We start from the raw sequence: 27,101 nt of genomic DNA on the forward strand, positions 1-27,101 counted from the left end.
TAAAACGGATGGAGTGAGGCGGTGCTTCAAAGCCAGATTATCACTTTGGAAATGTCATATGTGTGTGTTTAACCAGACAGCTGCCAATGTCCTGGGAGCAAAATGTTTCCATCCTGGCTCAGCTCACCTTGACAGCAAGATCGAGAGTGAAGATGATGAGGCAGACCATCTCAATGCTCTCGGTGAAGCCACAGGGAGGCTGCCAGGGCGGAGAGCGATGCCGAGGGTCCGAGGAGACGGACAGGGAGGACGGGCGCTCCACGAAGGCCAGCAACAACACCACCGCAATAGTCAGGCCTAAGCCCCTGCACAGAGAGAGATGGGAGAGCGGATGGACAAATGGCCAAAAGCTTGTTGTATAGATGTGATTTAAAAGAATTCGATGCATATCAGCCATTCTGATGTGTAAATCTTTCCTGTAGCACCACCATCATGCTGTGTTTTCCAGCTGTACGCATAAAATAGCAAAATCTAAAATACCGAGACATTAAAAAGGCTCCGAGAAAAAAACTCAACCTGGTAGACTGCTTCACTAACTTCCTGTTGTTGTATCTGCTTTCCCTCAAATTTCATTTAGGTTAGCAATTTACAACCTATAGTTCTTGTTTATTTTTTCAAAGGCCCAGAGGCTGATCTAGAAAATAAAGTTTTCAACAATTTGTCAATTAATAGTTTAGTCGATCAACAGAAAATTGGTGACTATTCTGATTCTGATTAACAGTTTATGTCATTTTTTCAACATTTGATGATTTCAAATGTGGAACTTTGCTTCATTTCAGTGCTCTATATTAAAGGAAGTTGATTCTCTTTGTGTTTTGGACTGTTAGTCAGACAAAACAAGACATGTGATGACATCACCCTTGGCCATAGGATATTGCACCAGGCATTTTCCCTGATTTTTAGTGTTTCACAGATCAAATGTTTAATTAATCAAAAAAGTAATCTGCATTTTAATTGATACTGAAAATAATTGTTTGCTGCAGCCCTAAAGTATCTTAAAGTAAGCGTTTAAAGCATCTGGTCAAGTCATCTCTGATCAGCGAGTGTATGTGTGCCTGCAGACAGTAAACACAGAGAGAAAGTGTGAACTAACCACTGGCATATCCTTGAGTAGTACCATCGATACAGGCGGAGTGACCTGGCGTCCACCCGGTGGTTGATGGACCGGTACTGTAAGCAAGCAAGCAAACTTGATTAATATAGGACTTTTTAAAACAAATGGAAGATGACAACATAGTCAAAAATAAAGGAGACAAAACAACAAAGAAAAGCAATGGAAAATACAGTATGCTTAATACTTTGATTCTCTATTTTGTGGGAGGCTGTATCAGACCAATCTTTGGTCTGTATCCCTACACACTCAACGCAGGGTATCTGCTATACTGAGTACCAATCCCCTACCAGTGCTGTCTTTCACCCAAATTCAAAACTATATATATGTACTTCACTGCATGGAGCTTATTGAGATCACTTTCAAGTAAGCTAACAGCTGGAGTCTAACAGAGATGATTTACTGAGGCAGATGAACAAGGTAATGTAAATGCATGAAGGAGGATGAGCATGGATGTTTAAAAGAGATCTGTGAGGTCCAGTCCTTCCCAGAATACCATGCATGGTAATTTAAGTACTCACCTGTATGGCGTCCTCGATGAATACAACAGCTTGTTGGATATAGAGGTCCTCGTCATCTGTGGACAGACAGACAAGTGAGAGTAGTCCAACCATCTGAACTCTTCCTTGATCTCAGAAGCAGAATGAACACAGATCTTTACATATTCCAGAGGGGCTATGTTCTGAATCTACATCTGTACCTTCACTCCGTAACTTTGTGCAATAGTCTGTACACAACATGTCCTCTGAGTGAAACAGACAGCAGAAACTGTCTCTGGGATGTTGTTGTCTGTGGAACTGGTTGGATTAGGAGTTTGTTTTTTCTTGAGGCAAAACTGGGAGCAGTAACTGGGAAACAGCTGTGTGCTGTGTTAAAGGTGTGGCTCTCTGGTCACGTATCAATACAGTATTTAAAATGTCAGGTCACAGGACATTTTAATGTTAGCTGTACCTCATGTTAGTGCTTTATAATGCAGCACACTCAGCTCCCTACAGATGGAGTTTAATGAAAAAAACTATGAAATTAAAATCTCTCATCTCAATCTTTTGACTCAAGTATTTGCAATTCCACTTTTAATTGTTTTTCTTAATTTGAATCTAATGTCTAACTTGACCTTTATTTGTAAAACTGGTGGAGTGCCCCTTTAAAGAACTCACCAGTAATTACAGTGTGATAGTTGGTCTTAGTAGTTTCAGTAAAATTGAAAATGGTCTTTAAAAATGATAAATTTGGTAAATACTGGTCTGTGCAGATAGATAGCCAAGACGCTGGACATTGTTCAGAAACACAGAGGCCACATAATTCCCTGAGTATCACAGATATTTTAAGATGATTTCTATGTCTGGTGCTTTCACGGAAGGAAAATCTACTTATTATTACAAATCCTACAACTGGCTGTCAGTAAGTGTATCATAATTAAATGGTTGTATAGTAATATAGATACAAAAACTATGAGAACTTTATGAGATGGAGCCAATCACATGTAAGCCAATTATAAGCCCTAATTTATAGAGAGGTGGAGTCCTGCAATGATGTTACAGTATTCAGTCCATTCTATACTGTCTTAATATACATACATACCATACATTTCCTGATAAATTAACTGACATGTACTTCTTTATTTTTTATGCATTTATAAGAGCAGGAAAAATGTGAAAGCAACTGGAAACTGGATAAAGATAAACTGAAATGTTAAAATGTGAAATTATACTGAACCTGTGCTGCACTGAATAAAATGCTAATATCAAAATAAAATCTAGGTAAAAAAAAAAAAATCATTAAATGCAAACACTAATGCAATATTTTCTAAAGCTAAAATTATTAGTTGAATAATTGAGTCAATTAGTCAATCAGCAGAAAATTAATCGAGTATTTTGATAATTGATATATTGACAAATCTTTCACAACTTTCTAATATTTACTGGGGATTTGATGCTTTTCTTTGCCATATGTGTTAGTAAATGGCACATTTTTGTGTTTTTGACTGTGAGTTGGATGAAACAAACAATTTAAGTCATTATCATCATCTTAAGCTCTACCAAACTGTTCACTATTTAATCAATAATGAAAATAATTGTTCCTGTAGTTTTAACCCTAAAATCTTGTAAACGCCACCAAGTGTCAAGTCAAGTCCATTTATTTTAGTGAACTAAAGCCAAATCAAGCATATCTATCAAGCAGAAACATCTGCCTTAACCAGTTGGGTTGAGAGAGAAAAAGGGAGGGGGAGAGGAGAGACAGAGACACAGAGAAGCACAGCAACAATAATAATAATAATAGAAATATGACTAGTAATAATAGTAATCAGGGTGGACCATGGGGGCAGCAGCCACAGAACCATAGAAACCCACGACACAAGAACGCACATAACTTCGGGGAAGATGTCGAGTTAATAACATGCATTGATGGGACATGAATGTGTACAGATGGAGAGGAGGAGGAGGAGAGAGGAGCTCAGTGCATCATGGGAAGTCCCACCGCAGTCTAGGCCTATAGCAGCATAACTAGGGGCTGGTCCAAGGTGAGCTTGGTCAGCCCTAACTATAAGATTTATCAAAAAGGAAAGTTTTAAGCCTACTCTTAAACATAGAGAGGGTGTCTGCACCCTGGACCGAATCTGGAAGATGGTTCCACAAGAGAGGAGCCTGATAGCTGAAGGCTCTGCCTACCATTCTGTGTCTCTCTCTCCTCTCTCCCCCTCCCTCTTTTTCTCTCAACCTGACCAGTCAGGTTGATCTTAGAGAGAAAGGGAAAGTCAGATATAGGTCTATAGTTGGCTAAAATGCATGAATCAAGAGTAGTTTTCTTAAGAAGAGGTTTAATTACAGCTACTTTAAAGGAATGTGGTACATAACCTGTTACTAAACACAGATTGATCATATCTATTAAAGAAGCGCTAACTAAGGGTAAGACTTCCTTAAACAGCCTAGAGATGAAGAAATCGTTGAAGTTAGTTCAGGAAGGTCAATTGGAGAAAAACCGTCTAAATCTTAAACAGCTCATGAAGTCGTTACTACTGAGAGTTATAGGAATATATGAATCAATAGAGTTATGACTCTTTGTCAGCCTGGCCAAAGTGCTGAAAAGGACCCTCGGGCTGTTTTTATTCTCCTCTATTATTGATGAGTAATAGGCTGCTCTGGCATTACAGAGGGCCTTCTTATGTGGTTTAAGAGTTATAACTTATATTAAGATATCTTTTTTTGTTTTTGCCAATCATGCCTGCAGCCAGACTCAGCCAGAGAAGGGTGTGCTTTAGAACAGGGTACAGCAGTATAAAGCAGAGTAGCATTATAGAGATAGTAGAGATTATAGAGATAGTAGAGATCATAAAAGAATAGAGTAGAATCAGTCAGGCTGTTGTTAAAGGCTATCACAGCACCAGCTTGACTCCCAGCTGTCAGGTCATTATCTTCAATGACTGTAACTTTCCTATACATGGTTACATAGACATAGACATGATGAGTCAGATCTGGATGCAAACACACAAACACACAAACACACACACACACACACACACACACTTGACTCAAAACATCACAGCAGGATGTGTCATGGTGGTTGTGGAGGAGGGTGCCAATGACAGGGGACTTCACATTTAAAACGGTCACAGTTCTAACACACCCCCAACACACCATGGACAAATGAGTGTGAGCTGCATATCTCTCTCTCTCTCTCTCTCGTGTAAATATGAATTGAAGTGGCTGCATTGTTGATATGACAGACAGATAAAGAGATTTCGTCATGAAATAGGGTTACGCCACTAAATATCATTGATAGAGGAGTTTTACGTTATTACTGTTTTGAAATTTATTGATACCTATTATGATCTGTGTGTCTCCAGTGCAGAGATGTCCAGTTTAGCCTAGCTTAGCACAAAGACTGGAAGCAAGGGGAAACTGTTAGCATAGTTCCCTTCAAAGTAAAAAAACAAACACCTGCCACCAACTGTAAAACTGTCCTTTCACCATATTTTTTCTGTCTCTATTCTTAAGAAAGGGAGAGAGGGACATATGACATGTGACAAAAGTCTCTAGCTGGAGTCAAACTGGGGACCCTGCACTAAATAGTCCAATATTTACTCTCCTTTTAGCTTCAGTTTTACTCTCCACCCACTCCTGAGGGAAATATCTGTCTGTTTAGCTGCTAAATGTTCTGCTTTCTTCACCAGCTAGTTGCTAACAGTGTCTGTCTGTTGTGTGGTGCTGAGCAAGTAGTGTACAATGGTCTGCTGCTGATAGATAGACCATCCAAACAGTAAAGCTAAACAATAAGCTAAAAAGAGGATATAAAGCTCTATAGAGCTGAGGGGAACTGCAGAGTCTGTGAAAATTCTTTGTGGGTTCATCACTTTGAGAGACCTCTTTCACATTATACCTAGTCGTTTGATCAACTGTTAAAATATTAATTGTTTAATATTGATTAGAGCTGCTTTAACACTCTGGGGTTTTATGTGCAAATGCAAAAGTATTCATTTGTCACTTAACAATATTTCTAAATGAATTGACTTGGCATTATGTGTCAACTAAATAAGCATCCTTCTAAATGAACTTGATATACTTCCATAGAATATAATAACTTAATCAATGAAGACAACAGCCTATCACCACCCTGTGTTCACGGTGAGATCGGCAGGACTCCTGGATGAACCCATGTCTTGTTCGGGTTTGAAAAGATGAGACAAGATGAAAAATGTAATTACGACAGAAACAATAAATAGTAAATAAATCAGATGTAAATAAAACTTTGGAACTGTTACTGGGTGTATTTTTCACTTTTGATGGATCTATGCTAGCAGTTTCCCTTTGCTCCCAGTCTTTGTGCTGAGCTAAGCAGATGTATCTCTGTACTGGATGTACAAACATGAAACTGATCTTCTCATCTGAATCTGGGTATGAGACAGCACAAAAGGATTAGAGCTGCAATTATTAGTCACTTAATTGATCGGCTGAAAATTAATCAACAACTATTTTTATAATCAAGTAATTGTTTCAGTCATTTTTAAGAGAGTATGCAAAACATTCTCTAGTTACAAAAGTGAAGATTTGATGCTTTCTTTTGTCTTTGATGATAGTAAACTAAATATCTTTGGTTTTTGGACTGATGGTTGAATAAAATGATGTTGAAGGGAAATTATAACAAGCATTTTTCACATTTTTGTTACCTTTTATAGACCAAACAAACAATCGATTAATTCTGAAAGTAATTGGCAGATTAATCGATAATGAAATTAAAAGTTAAAAGTTGCAGCCCTAAAACTTATTTCCCAAAATGTTGCACTATTCCTTCAAGAATCATCCTTAATCAAAGGAAGTCTGATTTTAATGTACAGTAACTATTAGTTTCTGGAAATATTAAACATCCTTTGTGTGTAAATGTCACACACTCAAGTCCTTGTCCTTTGATAATGGACCATGAGGTTGTACCAATAGCATAGATTCATCCCTATAACAGTAATATATAACAGTATATATTATAAGGAGATTTCATCTGCCTTGGTGTGACATTAGGATTCCATACAAACTTAGCATCCAGACAGAAAACAGATTAGACTGGAGACATGACAGTGGAACCTTTCATCCACAATACCCTGAGTCACAGGATAGATCACTGCAGCTTTAACTCTATTAGCTTTAAAGAACATAATAAAGGACAATACCACTCATACTTCAGTTTATCCACTTAACTTGCACAGCAATGTACTACCATGACTGGAGATCCATACAATGATGCTGTTTGTCACAGGAATTAGACTGAATGTGTGTTTTAATTTTACAAAAGGTTAAAGACACAGTCTGTGTCAGTGGAGTGTTTACTTAAGTAAAATTGCCAATAGCACATTAAAGTAAAAGACACAGTCCTGCATTCAAAATCCTACTTCAGTAAAAGTACAGAAGTATTATCAGCTAAACTTACTTACAAGTATTAAAGGTAAACTTTTTATATAAATATTAGATTATTAATAGTGAAGCATCAGTGTTAGAGCAGCATGTTACTGTTGTAGCTTCTGGTGGTGGAGCTAGTTTACACTACTTTATATACAGTTAGCTAGTTTAGTCCAGTGGTTCCCAACTTAGGGGTCAAGCCACTCCAAAGGGTCACAAGATGAACCTGAGGGGTCGTGATGAGTAGGAATGAGAGGAAAGAAGAAAAAACAAGATTCTGCAACACAAATTTAAATTCATTTTTTCTGACTTTTCTCAAATCTTTCCTTTTTATGTGAAATATTTGAAAGTTGTACCTCTGTGGGTCTAGACACTTATTTAAACGAAACCATGTGAGATGTTTAGAGAGGAATGTTTAGAAATATTCAGGAAAGACTGAACGCCAGGTGGAATGTCACACAGCAACATTCTTTAAGACCTGACCTGAACATCAGGAGAGAAAGCAGGACCCATATTAAGGTGTTTTATTGGTGGATTTCCCCAAACTATTTCAATGAATTTAGCACAAACCAGGTGACACACAATGTGGATCTTGCGCGGCCCCTCATTTCAAGGGACCACGGGGCTGTTGCCTACTTTGGCCAGTCAATAATCTAGTGTTGCTATTTTGACTGCAAACAAGTTGATGGTGTTTGCCTGTTTATTGTTTTTGACGGTCAGAATAAGATTATTTACTCAAGTACTATATTTAAGTAGAGTTTTGAGGTACTTTTACTTGACTTAACTTTTTCACTTTCACTTCAACTTTATTCTTCCGCTTCACTGAATTTCAGAGGCAAATATTAGTGACTTTATAATTACAACAATCAAATAGAACTTACACACTAATGCATTAATAATTCAATATAATAAAACTGAAAGGTAAAGCTGGGTTAACAACTGGGCAAAGCTATTGTCTGTTAAGTCAAAACACTGGAAAAAGTTAAGTAACGTAATAATGTAATTAATGTTAATTTGATTAATAGTATTTTTGAATGAATCACTAAATTATACTATCACCTGAAATCCAAATCATAAGAGACTCTTAACAGGTCTCACATTAACACCTGATCTTATGGCCCGGTATCAAAGACTAGATTTAATGTGTATGTATGATTTAAACTTATAATACCGGTATTGTGCATATTCCTATATAAATCTGTTATAGTTTGTATGTTTAGTTTGTATAGTTTAAGGCAAATGGGTGGGTCACTGGGCTATGCTGACAGGAGCCATTTTTCTTCATTAGTTTATTATTTATTTATACTTAATGTACGATTTTGTACTTTAACTTCTGTAACATTTTGAATGCAGAACTTCTAGCTGTAAAGGAGGACTTTAAACCTTCATCATACAGTCATCATCCACTACACTAGTATGTCTGTCATGAAATGAACACTTTGTCTCATCTCCGTGGACGACCTGAGATTTCATCAAACCCCACCTCACCTGTTCTCCCCTCCACACTGCACGACTCCCCGGCGACAGAGTACGACATCCGTCTGCTGCCCGGGGCCCCTCCGTGTCCCGTGCCCGACCCGGAGCCATACTGCCCGGAGGCTCCGTTCACACTCCCGCTCAGCAGACTCTCCGATTCCATCCAGGAAATCTACAACTTATTGTTTCCCCGCTGTAATTCTTCTGCCGTGAAAGTGAAAGTGGCAGATCTGGTAGGAGACGGTGTGAAATCCGCTGCGGTGGAGTTTAAATGTAATCCGTGTGTACAGTCAGTCAACACAAACATGTAAAGTTACAAACAGCATAAGAAGCTTCCAGCAGTAAGCAGAGGTATGTGTTTTTAGGAAGTCGCTCGCTCTGCGCTGCTCCTCCCTCCCGTCCTGTCCTCAAGTATCACTTTACACTGACTTTGAAAACACACACTCCACCTACAGCACACTGCACATGCTGCAAGCTGCAGCCCACACACACACATGACAAACTGACAGGACAAGACAGAAAGTGGAAAAAGTCCCATGAAAAAAAGAGGTTGTTGTAGCAGCAAGCTGTAGGTCTAATCCATAGAAACTAATGTAAACTCCTCTGAGAGAGCGAGAGAAAGAACTGGTTTAAACTAAGTACACACACTGCTTATAACAAGGTCACATCAGCAGGCCCAGAACTAGACAGCTGTCCAGAATCACGGCAGAGATCATACATACTGTACTGATCAACTGTCAGGTATGGAAACCCATTTCCATCAGAAAACATAAACATTATAAAATTATAAAAGAATTAAAAGTTAGAAGTATCAAACCAGAGTATCAAACTTTGAACTAGCCCATATATATATATATTTTAATTGTCGTAAGTGGTTAATTTCAACTAATCAACTAATTATTAGTCACTGTTGTTTGCAGTGACTAACAATTAGTCATTAGCACTGTTAAAAGGTAATCATTTAGACGTAGTGTCTCATAGCTGATTTTAAAAGTCAAAGTTTGAATTATTATCTCATAATTTTTTAAAACCTTAGTAGCTCATAATCGTGATTTACTGTGAGTATTTTTGCCATTCCTAACATTTGATTTACTTTTTTTCTTTTCCTGGCAGATATGAGCTTCTGTAACCAAACATTCACCAAACTCATTTGTACGCGAGACAGACGAGCTTCTTAATTTGTATTTAAGCAAGTGATTATACGAGCACCATCCACTTCATATGAATGGCTGACTGAGTACAAACAGTTTATCCAGTGCAGTTAAAGGTTGGAGCTGCAGAGGTCCCACTAAAGTCATTAAATACTGGGGGGGAAACAAATAAAAGAGGACTATATGTACATTATAGAACATGTGCAAAATAGTATTTACTAATGAGGATTAATTACAGCCCTTAAAACACACATCATGCTACGCTGTCATCTGACAGCTAAATAAAGCACCACATACTTTCTCTACACTACACTTGCTTGCAGTTGCGTATGAGAGCTTTCTCCAATATGTCTTCCACCCATAATCATTTACTTTGTCATTAAACTTTTGACATGTAGAAAACATGTTCAATCCACTGTGTCAATGGGAATCACTTTATTTCTACACCACACTACCCGTCCCATACAGGGTGTCTCACCAATGACATTTAACTCCAAATAGCACACAGCCTGTGTGATCCCATAGCAGCAGTGTTCCTGTGATTGGAATAAAAGGTATTTCACATTCTTAATCTAATCTGGCATAGTTGTACTAAATTAAGTACCATTACTCCTTACTGAGGATAGTTCCAGGAGGAAATCATACAGAAGTAATTGAGTGATAAGTCACTGTGAGGGTTTCAAACACTGAAACTATCATATTAACAGCATATTTTAGCTCAGTCCATTTCCTTGTCTCGTACAGACATTTTCTATCACTCGCACACTTTCATACAGAGTTGGGACAGTTTTTAGGGTCCAAGCAGCAAATTTGCCAGAACCCCATTGTTTCTGTTAGGATTCTTCTTCTTCTTCTTCTTCTTCTTCTTGTGTCCTAAAAGTATCTGGGTCTCAGAAACTAGAACAGCTACAGTTCCTAAACTTGGCAGATAGGTTGGAAATCTCACCCACTACTGAGACAAAAAAAAAAAAATACTGATTGACCAGATGGTGGCGCTGTAACAATGCATTTTACATTTTGGCCTATAACTGTTGTACCCTAAATCTCACAAACAAAATTATTCTTTTCCTGGATTCTGTGGGTCCAGATGAATCTATCCATATAAGCCACACCCATTTGCACCTAGATAGATTTTCCACCATTTTGAATTTTGTCCACATCTGTTTTTTCGCTAATCCTACAAATTAGCTTGTAATGGAGTGTGTTTCATTGTGGTATTGTTAATTTTACAAAATATCTCAGTACTTCTTCCACCACTGGACATTCCCATCAGCCTCAACTGTACTTTGTCTTTAGTGCTAATTACCAAATGTTAGCATGCTAACACGCTAAGTACACATAATACCTGCTCAACATCAGCATGTTAGCATTGTTACTGTGAGCATGTTAGCTTGCAGAATTTAGCTTAAAGCACTGCTGTGTCTAAGTACAACCTCAAAGAGCTGTTAGCATGGCTGTAGACAAGTTCTGTGTGTCTTGTTTTCATTTATCATAAATGGCCAAATTCTCTGTAACTCTGTAAAGAAAACTACTTTTACTATATATCTTAAAATCCAGAGCGTTTTTCACCGTAAAGGTTTGGGTATCGATGATTGAGAATCTGTAGTAAAATATACAACCATGGTTTAGATAGGGAGTCATGTTTCTAATAACAAATGTACAAACTGATCATTATATATGCAATATTTATTTGAAATGCAATTTTAGGATTCTGAAAACATCTTAAACACGGATCATGCAAGTAAAACCTCAAGAGCCATCCTTACAGCTACTATTGCAAGTCACAGCAAATTCTGTACCATGTTAAAATAAAAGCTTTTCCAAAGTTAGAGTTTTATTTAATGTTGTTGGTTTTTAGTGCCGTATGACTAGCATGTACTTATGTATTCACTGTACCACAAACTGGACAGTGGCTTCAGCTGTATGTTGTGGCATCATCAAGACTTTGTTTCAAGTTCCACCTCAAATGACTATATTTTCACATGTGATAAGACTTACAATGATCCCATACCTCTTAGCAAAGTTTGGAAATGAAGTTAACTATCACATTTGTGTCTAGGCTGCTAGCTTCTTTGATCAACTTCACTGAGGTAGAACAAAGGTTCAGTATAGTCACAGAAAAATGGTTCTTACATTGGTTGGCTTACTTGGCCATTCAGGATAAAGTCTTAGACCAATCGAAAACATCAAGTATTATCTGATAGCTTACTACAGCTACAGTTCTCATGGATTTATCTGGATCCTCAGGCTCTTACTGCTTGGGGTGGGTGTTTGTTGCCATCTGGGACACCTGTGTGAAAGGAAATGAAGAATGGAAACAACTTCTTAAAGATGTCCATTGTAACCAATGATAATTGTTTCCAGCTCTACCAAATACTATAAATCATGTTAACCATCCTTATTCACACATTACTCCTGTATGTCTGTTTTATTGTTCTTTTCTCTGTCACATTTTACACTGATTTTCTAAGTGCAACAATACATCGATTGCTACCTGGTTGTCGATGCACCTAAACTGCCAAGTCCAGCGTGCGTTGTAGAGGAAAGGTCGGAGGTCAAAGCGGTTGTCGTCGGGGCTGTAGCTCTCGGCGTGGTAGGACGGTGTCACTGTGGTCATCTTATGGCGATTCACTGAGTACATCCTGAAGAAGCGCTTCACCTTCTGCGCCACCTGAAGGAACACAACACAGTTACTTTTAGATAAAAGCCTTGCTAACAGCTGCTACAGTAAACGTACGATAATTTTTTTAACAATGTTCACATTATTCATGTCAACATTCGACACCAGTTTGACAAGGTCAGATAAGTAGCTAGTAGGTAGCTTGTTAGCTGTAAATGACAGACAGCTGACAGCCAGAGTTGCAGAAATCTCTCATTACACTTTTTAAGCACATCATATTATCGCTTTAATCTTCTCACTTTGAAAGCTTTGACTCTGAACCTTCAGGTTTTAGTGTTTGTCAGTGTGAAGCTAATGCTAATGTTAGCTCAAGCAGCTAAGGTGCAGAGCTGTCAGTTGTATAATCAGGCACTTGACAGGCAGAAACATGACTTACCTCTGTGGGCGAGAGCGCATCCTTCCACATGTGGATGAGTTTACAGAACATACTGAAGGGGCCGCATTTGGAGATCTTCCTCAGTCGTCCAATCACTGATAACTCGGAGTAGGTCATCCCCATGTCCGCCTAAGGAAGGAGGTGTGGTGGTGGTTAGAGAAAGATGGAAGAAAACAGAAATGTACATGTAAAGAGGAACTCAGCCAACACTCATATTCCAGTTTAGAGTCTTTACAGGTTAAGTCATGAACATGATTAATTACTATCCTGCAACAAAGCCCCGCTCAAGTGGGATTTATTCCTAAAGGGGAGACAGAACTGTCCCTATAAAAGTTGAAATTGAAATTACTGGTAAATACTGAAATTATTGGTGAATATTTAAATAATACTAATATGACAAAAAAAATCAAATAAATATTTGAACAGGCCCTCTATCATACTCAATGATCAACTGTTTACTTTCTCCTGGACTTAGCTGTTAGCTTCTTTTTATTGCAGTTCTGCTAAAAGATCAATAGTTATATTTCCATGTGTATTATGAACCGTCTCACTACCTCATCTGTCTGCGACACCTGTCCATCTGTAAGCGGCTCCAGTTCAGCTGTGGGCGGAGCGGCCAGGATGCTGCAGAGGAAACCAAAACCACTGACAAACTGAAAAACACCCCAAGATGCTTCATTGTGGTTTGACTATACCAAAGTGTTCATGAAACAATGACTGCGGCAGGAAACCTAAAAAAAAATGCAGACTTTAAGATGTGCTGCAGTTAGTATGTGTGAACACACATGCCGTTGCCTGTTTGCTTCAATGAGATCATGGCCGAGTCTCTATCTCACAATGAATGTACTGATGTTTCTCTGCCTCAGCACCTTTTCGGTGTCTGTAATCTCAGTACTTAACAAATATGATACCCAACTATTGAATCTCTCACCCTCTCAGAGCGGTGAGCTGGAACTGCTCCACACAGTACAGCAGGAAGCTCTTCAGGTCTGTCTTGCTGATGCCTCCTATTGGGTTGATGTCAGCACTGGAGCAGTCATACTTGGTGAAATACCCTGTCAGACTGAGCAGGAAATCTGGTTTAATGGGAGGAAAGATGGGTCTCATGCAAGAAGCATTCATTTGTTCTTAAGTGGCACATATGGGTGGTTAAAGAGAATTCGTGCCATTTGCCAATTTTCCTGTTCCTGATGTACAAACGAAATTCACCAGTGTTCCAAACCAGTCATACCAGTCAAACAGTCTGACTTTCTCCACAGGGAGGAAAACACTCAATTGGTTTAAGAATTATAATGCCTTAAACTGAATCAATCTGGAGTTTAAATATAAAATATATAACTACAACAAACACCATATCATCATCACCAATATACTGAGATTTTTTTTTTAGGTTTTATGATTTTTAGTGTCATATTTCAGCTCAGCAGTATTACTTGTAACCAGCTGCCTCTTTCTCAGGTCTCTGTCCAGTATCATGTTGTATTGCAGCTGACAGTGTAACATCATCTACTGTAGGCTGTAATATTCTCTCCTCTAATATCTCTGTGACTGTCACACGACCGACTCTCATATTAGTCATGGAGCGTTTTGCTTTAGAAAGACTTTTTTTTTAAACAATTTCATGTCAAAGCTCTTTATTTCTCTCTGTGGTGTAAAATTATTCTTTTTCCTCTTTGGTAACGTTTTTGTGAATGAAACGGAGCTGAACAGGTTGCCTTCTTTGGTAATTTTAGGCGGGTTGATTATGCTAATGATCATATCTCTCCAGTGCACACTTCCTCATGAACAGGTGGCATTTAAAAGGCTGAACCGAGACCCTTCAAAGGTTTACTGGATGCCAAAACACTGCACAGCGAGCTTTGAAAAGTTATTACGGCCACAATCATTTAAATCGTTCATGCACACTGGCTTAGTCTGGCTCGTGGAGGCCACTTTGATCTTGAGCTACATTTATTTTCCCTGTGAAACAACTGCAATCCCTGAACTTATTTTAGAAAGCTAATAGCTCCAGTAATACCTCTCATCTACGTTGGCTGAGCCCAGCACCAGCAAGCCGCCTGGCTTTCCTCTGGCCCACAGACTCAGCTGGGCAAACAGGTAGGCCAGGACCATCCTGACCCGAGCCTGGGAACACACACACATACAGAATACAAAAGTGTCTGTGACACTGATGGAAACTACAAAATGGTCACAGTAGTGTTAGCATCAGTGTGAGGAGGACTGTGGTTAAACTGTCATTACGTGTTTGTTAGCAAAGAAGGTGTGATGAGAGAGAAAAAAGTGATACACAGAGTGAGGCAAAGAAGCTGTCGTGATGATAAAGGCATCATGAGACACAGTCAGAGCGTGAGTGAGTGAGTGAGTGAGGGTCTAACCTGTACATTCTGCAGAGCCAGGTTTTCTCTGTGACTTCCTCCGTTGATGCGAAACTGAGGCAACCTCCCAGTAACCACTGAGAAGATACCAAGAACGGCTTTGACTGCCATGTCTATGCTAATGTTCATGTGTGTGCTGCAAACCCAGAGATAAACGACAGAAAGGAAAACATGTTTACTCCATAGCTATTAAAATATGTATATAGTATGTTATTTTTAACAAATATTATTGTCTGTTGAAAAACTAATATGCATTTATGTGTCCACCTGTCATTAATCTGAAAGGAACCAAACAAGCCAACAGATACGCCACCTTCCTGTTTGTACTAGTGTGATTTGGTCTTTTCTACTCCTTACCTAGTTATCTCTGCTTTAAGGCAGAGTCCCTGAGCCTCATGTCAAATATGATGACAACTCATACACTGATATTTACTTTTTAACATAAACACACATTTTTGACAAAAAACCATTAAATTTGGTTATTGAAGAATTGTGACAAAGAAATAAATGTACTAGGCAGGACAGTTTACAGTTGAACATACATTTGTTAGTGCTCTCTCATGGATGAACTACAGTATGTTACCTACATATCTGGGAAATGTACTTAATTGCCAAGACTTAGATGAGAAGACCAACACCACTCTCATGTCTATATGGTTAGTATGGAGATGGAGCTAGGAGGCAATTAGCTTAGCTTAGCATAACAAGGAATGGTTGTTTACAGGTGTTGAGAGCCAGGCTAGCTGTTATGCCCCGCATCCTGTCTTTAGGGTAAGCTAGGCTAACCATCTCCTGGCTCTAGCTCCATACTGAACATATGAGACTGATATTCATCCTCTCATCTCACTCTCTGCAACAAAGTGCATTTCCAATAATGTCAGACTATTCCTTTGATGGCTGACATATTGTATATACAGTACCAGTTAAAGGTTACATACCAATACAATCTATCTCTGATAAGCTAAAATCATATTGCCACACTGATCAGGCTGTACTTGGAATTTGTATGTTGATCCATAAACTCAGATGGATTCTACTTTGACACTTTCATTCTAATAAAATGATTTTATTCATATCCTCATGCCATTTGTCATATATTTGTTTCAGCACAAATTTGTACATTTTTTATTTTATAAATACCACAGTGAACTTTTCTGTTTTCTCACAGTATGCTCTACTTTTTTACCCCCTGCGTAAACTTTTAATTTATGATTTGTCTTAATATTATCTCATTTTGATTTCACACATTAACAACAATGATTCAACTAGTATTTGGCACTCCATTAACAACCATTTCTTCAGGCAGATGCTACTTTGTATGGTACATAGCAGCTTACAATAACACCTTCAGTCCCACCTACCTGCCGATCTGATTGGCCAGGTCTTTGGCCCGGTTGCAGGTGTCCGCTGAGGAGTTTTCACTGGCCATGTAGCAGGTGGTGAAGATGCGACCGCACAGCTCCTTCGGGTGCTGAGGACGATAGGATTCATCTCCAACCAGACAGCGAACCTCCTTCAGTACCTGACTGTCTGAGAGGATGGAAGGAGGGAGGGAAGACAGAATGGAGGGAAAAGAGCGATGAAAGACAGGAGACTGAGGAGGGTGGCGTACACTCATGGCGGGACCCACAGTAAGAAGCTGTATTTATCTTGTTGTTTAGATATCTGTAGCTTGTGACGACAAAGTACACAGAGGTTCATTTCACTGTTTTCTCTAAGTGGCAGATTCCAACAAAGATTCAATCAATTCATTCATCTACTTACTGACTTATTCACTGAAGTGCTGTGTGCAATCATTGCTTTGAATGTTCACATAAATGTGCTCTAACTGTTGTCCTGAGGAGAATCAAGCTGTCATGACACAATCATCAAATGTGATTCAAATCAGAGAGCCACACAGAACCGGCATTTATTATTGTGGTTTGCAAAATGAAAAATCTTTTTGCAGAAGGCCATAATCTCATGTATAATTATCTACTGCTAACAGGCATGTCTGTGCTCATATTAGTATTTTTTTGTAAATAAATGTATTTATGCGTTTTCTATGATCTATAACCAATAATCCTACTGGCAATTGAATTAGAGACAACCAATCAGTAATCAGTTAGTCTAAAGTTAGGCTATTCATTTTGCACGTGTGTAGTACTATACATGCTCTACAAGGCTTTTATAATTATGAACCAAGATCTCAAGTTATAAGCAGCGTCTTTTTTCTCTGATTGCAAAGTGGATTTATTAATGTTTACCTTTAACACATCAAAGAGAAACTGTCATCTTTGTAAAATCAGTTGATTTTTTCAGCGGGTATGATGTCTTTTTTCGTTCTGGTTCTGATTTTGATGCTTTGATCCCTTTGATAGCAGAAACAGTTGCTGCATATGAAAGAATGTCATATAGGATGTATACCAAGACAGAAAAATATTTCCTCAAAGTGGTGCATGTATATTTCTAACCAACAACGTGTTAGTTCATCTCTCAATACTTTCAAACTTTCCTACCTGTCTGTTTCACTCAGTCCCAAACTCACTGCTTCCTACTGAAGATGTAAATCTTTACAAACAGTTCATGAATATATGTGTTGATTTTAAAAACAGCCGGATACTCAAACAGGAGGAAACTGTGCATTTGCTGGGGACTATTTTCAGCAGCGGATTAATCCACGTTTGCTGCTGTACTGAGTATTTCTGCTGTGTGTAGGATTGAGTGAAAATAAACTACAGTGTCTCATGGTTGTGAAGGAACATGTCACCCCGTGCAAAACAGTGTGACCCAATGAGGTGTTTTTAATAGTTCTTGTACAACAATGGAGCTCTGCGGCACAGAGGAAGACGAGGCTTTGATACACACACAAGACTTAGTAGTATGTTGGTTTTTGTATTTTTATGGCATTTGTTGACAATTAAGAAAAAATAAAGAATATCAGCAGATTGTTTGTTTAAAAGAACATGTTAAATTTAAAGAATTTGGCCATTTGACAAACTGAATGATACTCACTGCCGTCCTCTACAGCCTGGCAGAGTAGCACACACATGGAGTGGACAATACAGGCAGTGGAGGAGCTGTCGACGCCTCCACTCAGAGGCAACAGAAAACCAGCCTGGAACCATCAGATACACCAAAGTAAGTTCACACTGTCAGAATCTAATTATCTTGTTAGTCTGAATGATTTATACTGTCTGTGTTCCTCCTCACCTGTCCACTTCTCCTCAGGTAGTCCCATAGCCAGCAGGCAGGTCCGAGACTGAACAACACAGGAGACAAATGTGTTATGTTTACATGAAGGTTTCTTTTATTGGCCCTCATGAAAAGCTAAACATGATACTGGTTTTTCCACTGAATCAAATCTATTTTGTACCTGATCTCTTCCTCTGCTGTGTGAAAGTGCCATGTTATTGGTTGGTGGGTGGGGAGGTAGATGTCATCACCACTGGATAAAGAGAAGTCAACTTTCACTCTGTGGCAAGGTTTGGGTTCACTTTCCTGGAACAGAGACATATTAAGAGTGATATTGATATGGAATGACAAAGGGACACATGTAACTGAGCTATGTGTGACTTTAACTGAACCAACTACAAAAATATAAGAGAATAAACTTGAGAAATTTGAAGTGTGATTACATACAAACAATCAATCAAAGAGGACACAAAGAGTGAAGAAAACAGTGTCCTTCCTAAAATTCTGTATGTGCCGAAGACACTTACAAGAAGGGGATACGTGTATGACTTGAAATCATGTCGGCCTCAAATCACCTATTTGAATGTATGAAATGGACAGCTTAAAGCTGCAGTGTCTTATTTTGGCATCTTGGAGGCTGTGTAACAAGCTGAAAGTGTTAAACCCACAGAGTGCAACCTGACTCAAGGGGTGACAAATTTTAGAAATTATTTATTATGAAAGAATAAATGAAAAACACAGTAATCAGCTGATCCTCAGAGGCATCACTGGTTCAAGTGCCAGCTGAAGAACACAGCACAAGCCCACAGCTGATACACCTGCAGGTGATCTCATGCCTTTTATACTCAAAATAGAAATGTTTGAAATTGATTGGGGGTTGTCTGTAAACATGCAAGATGAAGTGTCTATATATAAAATAACACATCTAAGGAAGTGGGCAATTACACTAGCACAACTTTTAATATATTATCCCCCCTCAATTTCCTCCATCTCCACTTGAAACCTGATTTTGGCCCACACCACGTACTGGCACAGATTTGATGGTGCTGCTACTTGCTCAGACCTCTGTATAGAGAGCTCATCATGAGAGCTCATCATGAGAGCCTGATCCTAAAGCAAGCCTCTGCTCCAGTCTCATTAGCTGTAATATGTGACACATAAACGTCAGGCCTGCTACTTTCACCTCGGGTCATTAAAGACATACAGTATGTACACTCAACTGTAAACACAGCTACATCTCACATCGTATATAACCAAGTCTCTTTCAAATTCAAATTTCAATACACTTTCAATATGTTGACGTAGGTTATAGCGCCACAGACCACAGAATAAATATAGTAAAAATGCTAAGTTTAGACTAGATTTATTTGTGTACCTACATGAGGCTTATTGTTTATTTTGCCACTTAAGATAATCAATGAGACAATCACGACCACAGTTGAGGGAAATACTTGTTTCCTTACCTGTGGTAGTGTTGTTGATGAATGGGCAAATCTAGTAATACGATGCATCAAGACAGCAGTTCATCAGTTAAACCACTGTACTAAATCACCATGCAACCTAAAGTGCATTAACAAACAATAGGTAGCCATAGCAACAATGCTTATGTTTCATACCTCGCGCACCTCTGATGGAGAGAGACACATCTACTCTAATCAATACAGTTGTCTACATAGCTCGTGTTTTACTCGTGCTATATGCAGATAAAGGCAACCTGAAACATATTTTTGCACTTTGAGTCTACAGTGATCATGTATTGGGATCCAAGCACTTCCAAAATGTGGCTGACCTACACTCAGTTCTGTACCTGAACACATCCTGCTCACAAAAACAAAGTTAACATTTTGATGTTTTGACCACGTTCACCATCTTAGTTCACCCACGTCTTGGCAGTGTTCAGAGCGCAACACACAATATCTGTAGTCATGTGCATCAATTAGAAGGAAATAGACTTTCAGTATAAAACGCAGCTGAAAGCCCTCCTGTGTAGACAAGCCTTATAGCAAATCTTCCTACTATAGTTTGTTTCATGGTTTGTTAACATAGCCTCCAAGCATCTCACCATGTGTGGCTGGCACATTTCTCCTCTGTAGCTACGCACATCCTCGAGGTCAAGAGTAGCTGCGATCACCTCCTACAACACATACACACAAAAACAAACATCAGTCTGGCTCTCTTGTGCTTACATCATCTTCACATCACATTTGTCTGTAGATTCAGGAAAGCTACCTGCCTGGAAACACCTTCCCAATATACATTTTCACATTGCACTGCATGACTGATCTGCCTTCCTCTCCATTACCATTTATCATTTTCAAATACACACACAGAGACTTATTTTGTGGGTACATTCTGACCCAGGTCTGGTTCTTCTCATGCCCATACATACCACATCATTTAGGGAGAACTGTGCTCCCTGTGCCACTATGTCCCCGTTGATGGCCACCATTGCACACCCATCATAATAGAGCCGGTCTCCATCACAGCCCCTCTGATTGGCATACAGATAGATACCTCCACTCTGGAGGAACACCAAAAACACACTGAATGTAGTACTGATTTTAATATTGCATGCTCAAAAAATATCGCAGGAATTATTCTAAAAAGACACAATGTTATGGAGATGCTAAGTCCTAGACTTGTGGTACCATGCTGCCCTCTGGTGATCTCTGCTTCACATTGTCTGTTTATGTACAGATGGGTGACAAATAATGTTTTTTTCCATAAATTAAACTCCAAGTCTATATGTGTCTTAAGCGACATATGTTTGTACAAAGCGTAATCACAAATTTGTCATACCTTGGTAGTGGCTGACTTGACCAGGTTTACTCTTTGGTCAGCTTTGCGGAGCTCGTGATGGCTGGCAGAGGAGTTGGTAAAGATTTCAACCCCATCCAGACCCATCTGAATATGAGGGCTGAAGAAAAGAGAGAACATCCAGTCATCTGGAGTTATAACGGTTTCCAATATTACACTATTGCTCTACCTTCTGGGGTTCCATAGCTCTGCGCAGATCTCCGTGCCAATGCAGGTGTCCTTTGTGGAGAGCACACAGTCACCAAATGGGACTGTATCCTGATGGACACAAAAGCACAGGGAAATAAAATACACTGACCCTCTCTCTTTAATGTGCAGAATAAATGGCCTGGATCTTCTGTTAAAGTCTTCACAGGTGATGATGGGATTCTTACCTGCCCTGTTACCTCCTGGATCATTCGGGGCAGGAAATACTCCTCTACTTTCCTTGAAAAAAGCAAAATGACAAGTACTTTTATTACCATCCATATCCTTTGACTTTTGAATGTAATGGTGACTAGCTTGCTAGCTAACAAGCTACATCATATAAATAAAACAGCTTGACAGAGTTGTAAAAATGTGTATTATTTCACTTTTAAGAAGCGCTAACTGTTTCCCCAGCTCAGTCTTTGTGCTAAGCCAGGCTACAGTTACAGTATGTTTGTACTGGACCTAAAGAGGTTAAATTAAAGGACCAGTGTGTACGATTTAGTGATCTAGCAGTGAGGTTGCAGATTGCAAACCAACTGAATTCCCCTCCCGTCACGCTCTCCCAAGTGTGTAGGAGAACCTACAGCGGCTTTTTGTGAAACTCACAAAAAGCATGAAAAGCCCTCTCTAGAGTCAGTGTTTGGTTTGTCCATTCTGGGCTACTGTAGAAACATGTCTTATTATCATGTGATTATACACTTAAACATACCTATGAATATTATATTCCATTTCTGCCAAGTCTGTTATACTAAATGCCACTAAATTCTACACACTGCACCTTTAAGACAAGTAAGCATATTTCCCAAAGTATCAGAGGTCTTTTAAAGGACCACTACTAATTTTTAATTCCCTCTTCCTGTTGGGAGGCGGGTTTAAAACTGATCCAATAATGCTATGATAGTACAATTATAAAAACAGCCAGGCCAACACCTCCATACCCCTTGTGATTGTTCATTTATGTGCAGGAAAACCATTTTACTGCATTTTGAAAGACATTGGCATTTACCAGGCAGAGGAATAACAAAGAGACGCTATCCTGTTGTGTTTTGGGAAACGTAGGATCCAGTGTTTTTGGAGTTTAGCCCATACTAAGAACTAAAAGTTATCACTGAGTTCTGATTTAGATGGAGAGGCAAACTTATAATGTTCAATAATTGTTCAATAATTGGAATAAAGCTATGTGGAAAACATCCCTGTATTGACCTGTTCATATCCAAACAAAGACCTAAAAATATAATGTAAGATTAACTGCACATGAAAGTACTAAAACATCAAAAATTTTTGCTTAAATTTTTAATAAAATATCAAGAATCTGGGTTCTCATGGAGATACAAAGATTATGAGGGTCTTAAAATATCAATGCAGCACAATCTGCTATGGACCAACCTTAACTGGTTCCAAGGTGAGAACCAGCGCATCTCTCTGTAAATCCCATGGTTGGCCATCAGCATCTTTGGTCTGATCAGCAGAATCTTTCTACAGGATGGAAGAAAAATGAATCAGTTCTGTGTTCTTAAAGCAGTTTAATACAGAAAAAACTATTGATCAATCTGTTGAGTAAAAATGCATGAGTGTTACATCATAAAATAAGTCATTTGCATCTGCTGGTGCTCCATATGCTCCAACTGACATGAAAAAAGTCCACTAAATGTATAAAAATAAGAAAAAGCAACATGTTGTGAGGCTGGACCAGTGTACGGACGTACCTGTTAAGGAACAGCACTCGACAGTTGTAGCGGACATTGTGATGCATTATGGGCCTGAGGGGAGCAGAATTCACAACTTTGTCAAATGTGATACCAGACTTAAAGCTGCACAAAGTGAGATTTTAAGGTAAAATACATTTGTTTTGTTAGTTTAAAGATCCCTTCCAGACATGTATTAAGACATATACAAATACTCTGCTAAGAACAATAATGTGTGCCTGATATGTTTTTTCCACAAAAAAAGTATAATTGAAATATGCAAATACATTTCATTTCTAAAGTTTAACTGCTGGACACAAGATGTCTCCTACTTCACTGTAAAGTCCATTCTCACTGGAGGCTTCAATTTTCCACATCACACTTGTGCGAGTTGAATATTGGACCAGGAGTGACTCCAAATAGTTGTGATGTCACAAATCATGCTCATAGACCCAACCTTAAAAATCTGATTTTCAATGAGCACAGAGAAAATTTCCACTTTCAGCAGATGACTGTGAAAACAGCCTTTTAGTGTCAAACTCTGCACATACATCATTCTGCACAGTGAAGCACAAACACTCTACTGTTGGAACAAGAAGAAAAACATGTTTTTGAGTGGAGGGGGACTTTAAATTCGGGGTTAAGGGCTTTAAAAGACAAGAGAATATATAGGGTCACAGCAGTCTGCAGTGCATCAACTGTTGCCTTTCATGATTTATGGAAAATAAACTTTCAAAAGTTCAATTCTATCCTCCTGCCACAGGGTGCTGCTGAAGTATCACGTTGACTCGTGCAGCTTTAAGACTGTATACTGTTTTTGGACTGGTCTGACTGTTTGATGGTGATACCAACATTCCCACGTCACAGATGATATCCTGGGTGATGGGAGATTCCAGAAGCTTCCTCAGGACCTCAAAGCTGTGGAGTAGTGTATCTGATTCATAGAAGTGGTCTGCACAGCCATACCCACTATAAAAATGCAGTTAATTAGAAAACAGATGTCAGCTGAGTAGGCAAAGGACAGAAAAGGAAGCTTAGTTTAGTAATTAAAGTGATGATATTTTGCACAATAACCATTTCGGCCAAGATTCATACTGTGACCTTTTAATATGGGAAAATACTGTGCATACTGTCTCATAAATGGAAGAGGTGCACTTCTTATTAACAGTGTGAAACCTGAACAAGCACCTTAAAAGAATTTCCCAACATACCTAATCTCCAGCTCAGGGCCCAGTCTATATTTGGCTCCATGAGCCTTTGCAATCTCAATACCTGCAGGGAAACACAGATACAGACAACAGAGAGAACAGAATCATTGCTTTTTTGGCAAAAACGATTGTTGGTTTAATGTGTGCATTAACCTGTGGTGGGAGAAGAAGTCAGTTCCTTTACTTTAAGGGTTCTCCAGTGTTTTATTGTACTTCCACAAAGTCAGGGGACTTGCAGGAGACAAGGTTGAGAGGTATCCTGTCTTTTAGTTTGTAGTGTGGTTCATGCTCCAAAAACACTGGGTGCTTGATTTACATTGTGCAACTTGATAACAACTTGTTAGACTTACTCTGAATGAAATGCCTACATCTTCGAGCCCAAGCAGAGATAAACCTAATGTAGTGTTTTGTTTCATTATTCCTAAGCAGTGATGTCTAAACTGCTGCATCTGAGCTTGCTTAAAAACTGCAAAAACCATGTGACTGATGACATGTGAAGCAGGCACACATCTGAGTCACACAGAGGCTAACTGGCTGTGCTTCCCTCCGGTCATGCTGCGGCTAACGCTCTGCTAGCTTCTCAGCTAACATTAGCCCCGGTTCTCCAACCGGAGCACCGAGTCCCGGTTTGTTATTCAGGTTAAAGCGGGAAGAAGCAGCAGGTCTGGCGGGCAGCTTAAGTGAATTGGAGCCTGCGGGGGAAGCACCGGGACCGTCAGGGTGAAACAGTCCGTCGAGGAGCTGCTATGTTCGGCTGCACAGAGAGGAAACACCTCGGCTGACAGGATGTACCCATGGATGTATTGTAAGAGCTGGATACCGGACTAAAAATGGCGCCCATTCAGTTCTATAGGAATTGCTCACCTGGCGCATACGCCAAAAAAGTTTCTAGCTTCCGGGTTTGCTTCCACGTTGTGCGGCCCACTGAATGTGTGCAGTAGTGTTTCCCCCGCTGGCCCCGCCCGCGAGCTCCCGCTCGGCCCGTAGACTTTAAATTGTGATGATGTCACAGATTTTTAAATCGCTTTTCTAGGTTCGAGGAAAGTTTTACTAACATAAAACCTCCATGAATGAAAAGTTCATAATCGGCAATCGGCCACAATAAGTTGGAAATATCGGCATATTGGATATCGGCAAAAAATCCAATATCGTGCATCCCTACTGCAGGACATTTCTTTTACCAGTAGATGGCAATATGCACTGTGTCACATAAAGCTCTGAGTAGTGAACCTATAGTTTCTTCAACACAGTGCATCAGGAAACATGGAGAGAGCTTTATTTTGCCCCTATTATCCTGATGACATCATCTTATCAGGTTATTTTCTCAAACTCAAAGTCCCTCCAGAGCTGTTGTTACTGTCTCTGTTGTGGCTGGAAGTGAAGCTAATTATCACTATATCATACTCTGTCATGTAGTTCAATCTAAAACATGCATTTTAAAAGATGTGCATATGTTTTACATGTTTTTGAATGTAAAATTTTACTTTAATAACGTAACCCATTGTCTGATAAATATAGTGGAGTAAAAAGTTCTAGCTTGTATGGACGAATGCAGTCCTACAAAAGGAATAAGTGAAGGATGTATGAAGTTAAATGTGTGTGCATTTGTAATCTGTGTGTGTGTGTGTGTGTGTGTGTGCGCTATTAGAGGCATGTGACTCCCCAAATTGTGTAAAGCACTTGGGTAATGACATTTGAAATGTAACACAAACTTGTTCCCTGCAACCGGTGTTACCTTTATTCTTGCAAGTCCCATACATTATGTTAATATCATTTCACGCTTCATTTCCACTGAAGAATCCAAGAAAGCAACATTGTTTAAATGTCATAACTCCACGAGGTTAAATGTCAGTTATCTAAATGAAACGTCTATTACAGCGTCAGTCTGTCAGTGATGTACTCCAGATGAAAGTGCCTCAAAGACACAACTGTCCAGTAATATATGTGATAAGCATATGTAATATAAGTTAGTAATAGTCTGACTTACTCTTCAGTATTCTCTCCAAGTTGCCGTCAAAGTCCAAAGCCCACTGATTCAACGAGCAAGTTGCAAGGGTCACTTTCCTTCCCATTTTCAAACGGTGAGTATCTAACGTGAACAAACCAGGTGTACAATGCAAACACTGGCATTCACTCTAACGTTGTGTGCAAGTGTAGTTTTGTAGTCTATCTATAGTTATGTTTCTATATGTGACCGTAAATTTAAGTAGGCGGTGCTCCAGTTCCTGCTGCTTCTTCTTTATGATGTTGTACGGCGGTTGGCAAGAAACAAAATGGGGCATTATCGCCACCAAGTGGTAAGAAATGTAATTCGGGATTCTAATATTAATACTGTACTAAATAATCTCTTAAATAGTAATTCAAGTTCATTTCTCTTGGGGCTCAGAATCAAGTTTATTGTCTCTGTATAACATCTTAAAACCATTACTTGGTCTACACTCTCTTATCAATCACAAAAATCAGACCTTCCTGTATGAGTTAAGATAAGATAAGCCGTTATTGAGTAAAATATAATTTATATAGCACTTTTCATGGGTTACAGGTGCTTTATTCATTTATTTAATGTTTATTATAGTAGCCTAGAGCGCTGACCAATATACGCTGTGATGACACACCACGGCATTTATAGCGTAAGCTAGATGGGCCTTCATAAAAATACTCCTCATCCTAAACGTCCAGAAACCCTAGAGGCTTCATCAAGTCACAGCACCTGAGGAGCCTGCTTATTTGGGCATTTATTAATGAATTTAATATCAGCAATTTTAATGACATTATCAAATTACAGAGGAACGAAAGTATCCTGATTGGAAACATCATAAATTGGCATGGGATGTGTATATATATATGTCTATAATATGTCTATAAACCTTCAGTTATGATTATTTAGAGATCTACGCACATGATTGATTTAAAGCTGTTAAATAGTCATATTCATATTATTCTTTGCTGGCACTGTGATTGTGGCTCTGCTTCC

General features: G+C 39.0%; 2 protein-coding genes across 5 annotated transcripts in view; both read right to left on the bottom strand.

Moving 5' to 3' along the window:
• The window catches only part of tpcn2 (two pore segment channel 2), a 29,946-nt gene extending 21,059 nt beyond the window's left edge, over positions 1-8,887 (bottom strand). Inside the window, exons 1-4 of the mRNA XM_067597237.1 lie at positions 8,485-8,887; positions 1,633-1,688; positions 1,094-1,170; positions 128-305 (exon numbers count right to left, since the gene is read on the bottom strand). Coding sequence (XP_067453338.1) covers positions 128-305; positions 1,094-1,170; positions 1,633-1,688; positions 8,485-8,635 — 462 coding nt within the window. The 5' untranslated portion in view covers positions 8,636-8,887. The remainder of the gene's footprint in view (positions 1-127; positions 306-1,093; positions 1,171-1,632; positions 1,689-8,484) is intronic.
• A 2,404-nt stretch (positions 8,888-11,291) lies between these two features.
• nadsyn1 (NAD synthetase 1) lies at positions 11,292-26,366 on the bottom strand. Of its 4 annotated transcripts, none has more exons than XM_067597249.1 (21): positions 26,115-26,366; positions 24,131-24,191; positions 23,772-23,888; positions 22,941-22,994; positions 22,621-22,710; positions 21,420-21,471; positions 21,215-21,303; positions 21,028-21,145; positions 20,618-20,749; positions 20,291-20,362; positions 18,410-18,534; positions 18,247-18,295; positions 18,049-18,151; positions 16,416-16,584; positions 15,055-15,190; positions 14,697-14,803; positions 13,611-13,742; positions 13,234-13,303; positions 12,680-12,808; positions 12,118-12,294; positions 11,292-11,913 (listed from the first exon to the last, which is right to left on the bottom strand). In XM_067597249.1, the coding sequence occupies exons 1-21, from the start codon at positions 26,197-26,199 to the stop codon at positions 11,875-11,877; spliced, it is 2,106 nt and encodes a 701-aa protein (XP_067453350.1). In that variant the 5' UTR covers positions 26,200-26,366; the 3' UTR covers positions 11,292-11,874. The 4 variants fall into 4 exon arrangements, with proteins under 4 accessions (XP_067453350.1, XP_067453376.1, XP_067453358.1 ...); XM_067597275.1 differs by lacking the exon at positions 26,115-26,366 and adding an exon at positions 24,992-25,123; XM_067597257.1 differs by lacking the exon at positions 26,115-26,366 and adding an exon at positions 24,478-24,942.
• Positions 26,367-27,101: the final 735 nt, after the last annotated feature.

The sequence above is a fragment of the Thunnus thynnus genome, chromosome 1 (assembly GCF_963924715.1).
Source record: "Thunnus thynnus chromosome 1, fThuThy2.1, whole genome shotgun sequence".
Lineage (NCBI taxonomy): Eukaryota > Metazoa > Chordata > Actinopteri > Scombriformes > Scombridae > Thunnus > Thunnus thynnus.